Source organism: Polypterus senegalus, chromosome 13 (genome assembly GCF_016835505.1).
Source record: "Polypterus senegalus isolate Bchr_013 chromosome 13, ASM1683550v1, whole genome shotgun sequence".
Lineage (NCBI taxonomy): Eukaryota > Metazoa > Chordata > Cladistia > Polypteriformes > Polypteridae > Polypterus > Polypterus senegalus.
The window spans coordinates 152907718-152916455 of NC_053166.1; the positions used below are offsets into that span (position 1 = coordinate 152907718).

An 8738-nucleotide genomic window follows, 5' to 3' on the forward strand; every position below is an offset into this window, starting at 1 on the left:
TTTTAGTTTGTCTACTTTCATGAAAGCTTCAAAGATTGGTCTGTTTTCTGAATATGTTCTTCTGCTTCATTTATTTTTGTAGTGCTCAGATTGCATCTGTAAATTTACAGTGTTTGTTAAGAGTCATAATTTAAGCAGGTTGGCAACATAGGGTAGCAGCTATTGTTGCCACCTGACACCACCTGGACACCTGCCCAGTTCCCACCTGGCTTGCCATTTACAACTGTGAGGAAAATGTTTTCTGGGTTCCTGTAGAAATGGCTTCTAAAATAATCTTTATTTAAGTTATAAGCATGCATAAAGACACAAGCAACATAGTATTCTCAGAACCACTTCACATGGACTGGAGCAAGAGACAGCCCTGGACAGGGAACCAGTCCATTCTAGGGCCCACTCACACACACACCCACACTCAGGCTGATTTAGTGTTACCATTTCAACTAACCTGCACATCTCCCTTGGGGGATGTGCAAGGAAAAACGAAGAAGACACATGGAGAACATACAGACTACATTAAGACAGCAACTGAGTGTTAGATTTGAATATAGGGCACTAGTAGTGCTATATAAATGTAAAGAATTATTATTATTATTAGATCTATTACATTACTATTAGATCCAAACATTGCACTCATTAAACAGCACACTGGGAAATGTACCTTATCATTTCTTACTGAAAATATTTTTAAACCAGTAATAGCACACTGCATGAATACACTTGACTTGAGCATTCCTAGTTTTCCTACTCTTTCTCTGTATGTTTAGCATTCGTTTGCTCAGAGGTTGATACACTTGCTGCTTACTGAGCAGCTCTTCTTTTCTCCACCATAGTGGCCCGTTTCTTCTCTTTTTTTCATTAGCATCTTTTCGCGTTAAAACTGATTAAGTCAGTGTTTGTGTTGCAATTACTTAGTACATTTTCTTTAATTTTTCACTTAAGCTGGCACTTAAATCTTCAATCTGCCTCCAGAATGATTTTAGATATGAAGAGGTAGGGGAAGTGATGGCAAAGGTGGTAGGGATGAGAACGGCGCCCATACACATTTGCCACACTGCCGAAAGTTGATTCAACAACAATAAAAATAAAAAGAGGAATAACTTTGGAGGTCAATCATCAACCCAAAAGCGGATAGTAGACATCATGTAGTATATGTGTACCAAATTTCAGGTCAATAGTTCAAACAGTTTGTGAGCTACAGGTGATTTAAAATCCTGGACAGACAAACGAACAGCCACGGTAGCGTACTATACTGTATATAGATTTTCAGTGTCATGGGGTAATATAAGGATACTTCCATGAAGTCTGCAAAGTGTGAATAATATCTACATATAGCTGTAATGAGCAGACTTTATTCATAGCAACATAACATACATACATTTTCAAACCTGCTTGATCTAAGCAAGGGACACACGCAACATCAAGTTTAAGGAAGAAAGTTGACATGGATATAGCATGATTACATTACTGGACCCAGTTGCACATACCGTATATACTCACGTATAAGTCGGGTCTTGAAACCCGAAAAATCGATCATAAAATCAGACCCAAACTGTACATCTGTTCAAAAATGCGATACTTAACTTTTATTTAACTTTTATTTCTTCTTGCTTCCTCCAATCTCACACCAGTTTCTCAAACGCATTAAATTTTGTTGCAGCAGCTCAGTTACCAATTTCTTTCACCACTTCAACAACTTTTAGTTTAAAACCAGCTTCATATTTTCTTCTGATCGAATGCTCCATCATAGATTAGGGATGATCTTACGATAAAGGTGTATGAGTGTGTGAGATACACAAAACAGTGCAAACGTCACTTAAGAATAGTTTGGGTATTACCATGTGGTCACGTAGGCACAATGTGTGTGCTCGGTGGTTAGTCTCTCAGGATATCATAATACTTTGGACCAATAGTTTGAGTTTTCGACATTCAATTTATATGACCGACATTATAAAATACTGGAAATTATATGGTAAAATCAAGACCGGACTTTTCCGCGGGAGAACTTAAACGTGAGTATATACGGTATATGCGTACACACACACACACACACACACTGGTCAGTGTGAAGGCAATAGTTAACATAACCCTCGTGACCTTTGGAGAAAATCCCACCCAAACACCATAAACTTCACACAGACAATAGGTAGATGTTGCATTTGAACTCGCTATGTTGGGTCTGTGAGGCAGTGTCATTAACCAAGGTACTACTCTGAGTCCTTTAATTCTAATTAATGACAATGTAGATTTTAAACATTTAAAATTTGCACTATTCTCATGTTCACTTACTATGACTAAAATGATGATTAGAACATATTTTAGGAACATTCACACAGTAACGCTAAAAGTTTCAGTGTATTCACAAATATTTTCTCACAACTGTAATCTGTTAGTTTAGTGTATTGTCATAGTACAATGAAAATCTTCCTTGCATGCCTCCTCATAACAGTGACAGTGTTACAATAACAAAAAATACAACAGCATCAATAGAAAGCAACACATACTGTATACAGTAAGTATACAATTATATACTTGATATGTTTACTGTATATGTAAAAATGTACAGTATTTGTTATTGTGACTAGCAGGTCAGTAAGCTTATGATCTGTAGATAGAGACTGTCTCTGAATTTACTAGGGTCATTGGTAATGGTCCTGTACCATACTCCAGAAGATACTGTATGAGTGAGAATAGCATCTGTGGACACACTCTGCAGATTGAAGTCTTTAAGACTGTAAGTTTTGTATATGTCCAGAACTGACATTAAGTGGGTGCAGGTAATATTTGGTGCCACCTTCACCACCCTCCTCAAATCTTTTCAATGTTGAACCATGCCAGGATATTAGGCACACAGTGATCATAGACTCCACTATGCACTTGAAGAAGTTTGGGGGAACAGTTGAGAAATCTGAACTGCTGTCAAATGTCTAAGGAAATAGAGCCTTTTTGACAATAGTCAAAATAAGTTGTGCCCTTTTCAGTTCATCGGTGATGATCACTCCACGAAATTTCAAACTGCTTTCCATCTCAACAGCTTGCTCTCCAATGTACTGTAGTTGGAAGTGTGATCTGCTTTATGCAACTTGAAGTGTATGATAAGCTCCTTAATTGTGCTGACATTAAGGATAATATTTTTGTCCTGGCACTGCTAAGATAGTAGGTAGTCCCTCTTCTCCATAAGCCATCTTATCATTGTTGACAATCGGGGTTATGATAGTGGTATCATCAACAAATGTAATCATCAAGCTGGAGCTGTGTTTTGGCCACACAGTCTTAGGGCTCGTTTGTACTTCACCTCAGAACGCGTACGCGCCAGCATCATGGTTGGCACGCTTTCCCAGAGTTCATTTGAAGCGTCCTCAGAGCAGGTCCTCAGAAATTAACACTACACGTGCGCGAGTTGCAATACCAGCAAAAAGTCTGGGGGCGCAGTGTGAAAAAAGTTGGAATGTGACATCAGAGTCTCTGTGTACTCTCTGCACGTGACAGAAAGCCGGTTTGCTGATCCTCCGGGATCGATGTGCGCCCTTCGATGTTTGATGTATGGTTCGATGTGGTGAAGCAAAATGCCAACATACAGATGCATTTGTGGTGCTTTTATATTCAAGTGTCCAGATCATAATGACACGATACATTTTAAAAGTCTCACATACCATCTTTTGTGCCGTCTTTTTTTTCTGGGGTTTCCTTCTGATCTGACAGCTGCGGCAAACAGCAGTAGATCACCACACAAAACACATTAAATGTATGATATTCCAACTCTCTGCATATTTAGGATCCTTACTTAGATTTATACCTGATGTCACTTTCATGATGAAGTGCATTTTAGTATGTATGTTACATTTTACAGATAAGTCGGTAATTTCATTTAAACAATACATACTGTTAATAATTACACACATGGGGGTGACACAGTGGCAGAGTGGTAGCACTGCTGTCTCACAGGGAGTCACGTCGCTGGTATTCCCTGCCTGGAGTGTACATGTTGTCCTGCTGGGTTTCCACAGTGTGCTCTGGTTTCCTTCCAAAGATATGCAGATTTGGTGACACTAAAATGATGCTAGTGTGTATGTCAGTGCTTGTATTCACCTTGTGATGAGCTGATGCTTTGTCCAGGGATTGTTTCTGCTTCATGCCCAATGCTTACTGGAATGGACACATCCCTGGATTGATGGATTTAATCATTAAACATCCTTTTCAGAGATATTGCGGCAAGGTATCATCAGAATTTAATGGGTATTCCAGGCAATTCACAACATAGCGAAGCCGAACCTGTTCTCACCGTGATATCTTGCACTGCCACCTGGTGGATTCTTCCAGATTTACGTAAAGTACACGCGCAAGTATAAACAATAAAACGCTTGCATAGCAGGAGCGTCCCCTGTACTATGCATCGCATCACATGAAGTTTAAACCTGGCCTAAGGTGACCAAGGAGTACAAAAATACACACTACAATGTGGGATGCCTGTGTTGAGAGCCATTGTTGAGGATTTGAAGTCGTCAATCGGCTCATGCTGGGCTTTCATAAATAGTAAGTCCAAAATCTAGTACAGTATGTTGATTTTGCATGTTCTCCATTTGTCCTGTTGCACTGAAAACTCTTGATTGGCCCATGTGTAATGATTAAGAGACCTGTGGAGGACTGGTGCCCTGACTTGGGAAGTCCTTGCCTTGTGTCTTTTTATGCTGTGATAGTTCCTTTTGTATGCATTTGTTATTGGTTTACATGTGAAAAGAATGCAGCTAGTGTGAAACACAGTTTAAATGGGGCGCCAAAATTCCTTCTAGATCCTGGTGTAGCGCAATATCTAAACAACCCAGTCTTTGAACCATAAGGCTGAAATGTCATTTATAGCCATGAATGTATGCTAATGTAATCATCCAGTAATAATTTAATATTGTGTTATGTGCAGTAAGCTATACCAGGAATGGCATCAAGTCTCAAGGAGAATCAGAGGACCACACATAGCAAGCTCCATTTTCTGAATGTATCGCCTTTAAGCTAAGCATAGCTATTTCTTTAACATGTGATATCCAGAGTCTAGAAGTGTAAGTGTACCTTTGAGTGGCCATTGATTTTTGGAGTTTAGCACAGGCTGTAGAAGTAATCCCACAAGAGTATTTAAAGGCCTGGCATTTTACATGATATAATGAACAGAGAGCAAGAAGTGGCAGAAGTAAAAAGCACAGTTTTGCTATTAATATCAGGCAACGTCAGGGGGCAGGGGGACTGCTGCAGTTGTCTGTATGGGTAGCAATATACTGGAAATAAAGAATAATACAAAAAGACTTTGTACATTAAATTAATAACAATTTCAAAATGTGGATTTGTAGTACAGATGTCATTAAGATTACATTTCACATCATGTGTCATTTCTGCAGGGGCTGGCTGGCAACAGGTGGCCGAGACAAGATGGTAAAGGTGTGGGACATGACAACAAACAAAGCCAAAGAGATCTACTGTGTACAGACAATTGCTTCTGTAGCCCGAGTGAAATGGCGCCCAGAGCGAAAATATCATTTAGCCACCTGCTCGATGATGGTAGACCATAATATTTATGTGTGGGATGTACGCCGACCGTACATCCCCTTTGCAACTTTTGAAGAGCATAAGGACGTCACTACAGGAATTGTATGGCGACACCTTCATGACCCTGGATTCCTGCTTTCAGGCTCCAAGGACAGCACTCTGTATCAGCATATGTTCAAGGATGCCACACGGCCAGTGGACAAGGCAAACCCTGAAGGTCTATGCTTTGGGCTCTTTGGGGACCTGGCCTTTGCTGCCAAGGAAAGTCTAATGAGTGGTGACTCCAACCGCAAGCCATATGGTGGAGGAGATCGCCGATACCCCATCTTTTTTTTCAAAAAGCCAGACCCGACAGAACAGTTTGCTAATGTTTCCAGTGTCCTTAATGTCTATGAAACTGAAATGGAAAATAATCGCATGGACTGGTTTGTGAAGACAGCTAAACTGTACTTGTTGAGCGGCAAACCTTTTGCAGAGTTGTGTGACCACAATGCCAAAGTCGCAAAGGATCTAAAGCGGCCTCAGGTAAGCAGAGAAAGAAAAAGCTGTTCACAAAAGGAACAATCTGTTATACAGATGAAAATAAAATAGTACATTAACATTTAATTATTTAGTTTACAAGTACGTTAACCATTTGTTACTGTCTATCTACAACATCAGTAGTGGCAGGTTAGTTATGTGGGTCCCTCGGGGTGACACAGTAAGAGGTGGTTGTAACTGAACAAAATAGTGTAGTGTTTTACACTCCATCAATACCTGGAAATGTGAAGGTCCCCCATCAAGATGGTTCCTTTCCTTTCAAATAGAAAATGGCTTCAGGCTGTACAAGGAGAAGGCAGCCCCAGTTCTGGAGGGCAGTTGGTGTTACATCTAGATTACTATATAGTCGCTTTATTATATAGTATGTGGCAATTTCTTTTCATTTTCTTTTGCAATTTTGCGCAGTGGGTGCCTGGATGCATCGCTTAAGTGGGTCATTGAAGCTGACTGCACACTAGGCTTGGCAGTGTTCCACTTCACTCTGGTGTACACGCGTTCCCCCTCACACCTAAGGACTAAATATCCAGTTTTGAGCTAATAAAGGGCCTTGTACCAGCACTTCTGAGCTTCTCCACTGATTATCTGTACAGTAGGCCAAGGCAATTTATAACATCACCATATAATGTCATTGTTTATGGAACTTTTTTTATGACAAAAGCCCAAACAGTTTATCCGAGTAGAAGGTGGGAACTGAAATGAAACCCATTTGATTTGATGGTCAATGACTGCATCTACACCAAAATGAGAGCACATTATATTCCAAATGTCATCCACATCCGTAGAACAGCAACCATAAATGAATTCTAGTGATCAGGCCTTTCAATCAAGTCACAAATTGTTAAATTGTCCACTACATTTTGACTTTTGTCACAGTGAGGCATACAGCTACTGCCTCTCAGCAGAGTTTTAATTAAACTGGCTCTCCCTATATGCACACCTTTTTGTGTTCTTTCTACCCTTTAGCTACTTCGGTTGTCTTCCCACACCAGAGTCTTTTGTGTTAGCACAAGTATGCCCTACAACAGAGTGGTATCTTATTCAGAGTTAATTCCCATTTTAATCTTTAATTTTTTGGGATAGGAAACAGCTCTGGCCAATTGAGCCCTATAGTCAGAGCTTTCCCCCAGGTGAATAGAGCAGAATTGTCAGAGTGGTCCATCTTGATGATTCGACCATGATTGTTAGACTGAGAGGAGGATGGAGTGAGACACACTTCATGACCCAAAATCAATATAAATGACAGGAGTCTGTGACCAGTCCAGGGATGAGAAACACTGCTCTAAACCATGATTATATAATTTTCTTTCAACATTATTTTTTCTTCTCATTGCAATATTTTTATTTAGGTTTCAGTCAATTTCTTACAACTTTCTCTACTGGCTATAAGGCTTATAGCAAGTTTTGCTAAGCAATCTCTGCTCATTCTCTGTATTGTTTACTATTAAAAAAAACCTATGGCTATAAAACATTAAAATTTTTTTTAAGGTCTCAACAACTTGGACAATGCTTAGGATTATGTACTCAGATCCTGGAAATCTGGCAGTGCCAGCAGTGAACCATGGCATTAGTAAAGTTGGAGCTATTCCTGTAATGAACAGGTAAGAATAATCAGCAAGAGCAAATGAGTCACATGTTGGCACAGTCAGGCATCGGTTAGTGCTTCTGACTCACATATCCATGGTCTTGAGTTGTGAGCTTGGATGCTACCCATTTGAAGTTTGCACATTTTCCTCTTGACTGTGTGCCTTTCACTGGGTCCTTCATTCTTCCCCCCCAAAAACTACATGTTAGATGAACAGAGGTGTGAATGTTAATGTGTGCATGAATGGGCCTTGTGGTGGACTGGTGCCCCATCCACAGTTAGTTCCTGCTTGGCACCCACTACTGCTTGGATACATTCCAGGCCCCTGTGATTCTTAGATTGAGAATGTTACATTACAAAGATGTGAAAATGTACAGCATTTAACTTAGTGTAGCTTTAAATGATTTCTACTTGTCATTGATTCTTTTGCAGCTTCAACATGAAGGATATTACAGTTGGGCTTGGAAGTGAAAGCAGGCTGGATCGCTCAAAGGGAGAGAATCGGCCTGATAACATTCATCTGGACTTAACAAACTCTCTAATGAACAATAATGATGGTAGCCATTATTAGATTTATAATGTCATATATTCTAAGTGGGCTTATAGGCTTTTAAGTCCATGAAGTATTTCCAGAATCTGTGTTGACAAAATAAAGTACATTACCTCAAAAAATAAATGTAAAAAGAAGGATACAATATAACCATCTGTACTCATTAAACTTAAAGCTGGATAAGTAGCTTCATATATGTACCTAATGTGTTGATGAATTTCAAATAAAGATATTTTTAACCTACCATAAAGAATAGTGTCAGCCAGATGAATGCTAAAAGTAAGATTATTCATAGTTTATCTCTTCTTCTAGAGAATGAGGAGACTGAAGGCAGTGAAGGTCCAGCTGATTATCTCTTTGGAGAGGCAGATCTGGATGATGATGATTTGTACACAATGGAACACGATAACCCAACAGGTCAGTGTGCTTCAGAGTGGACCCACTCAAATATTTCAAACTATGTATCGTGGAATGGACACCATTTTTTTTTTTATATATATATAACACATCCTTTGTTACAAACAACAAAAAACACAC

The 8738-nt window shown here is 39.5% G+C and overlaps 1 protein-coding gene across 1 annotated transcript in view; it reads left to right on the forward strand.

The window, feature by feature from the left end:
• wdr24 (WD repeat domain 24) overlaps nt 1-8738 on the forward strand; it is a 52767-nt gene that overhangs the window by 8035 nt on the left and 35994 nt on the right. The window contains exons 4-7 of the mRNA XM_039776390.1: nt 5382-6054; nt 7555-7667; nt 8084-8208; nt 8514-8728. Coding sequence (XP_039632324.1) covers nt 5382-6054; nt 7555-7667; nt 8084-8208; nt 8514-8728 — 1126 coding nt within the window. The remainder of the gene's footprint in view (nt 1-5381; nt 6055-7554; nt 7668-8083; nt 8209-8513; nt 8729-8738) is intronic.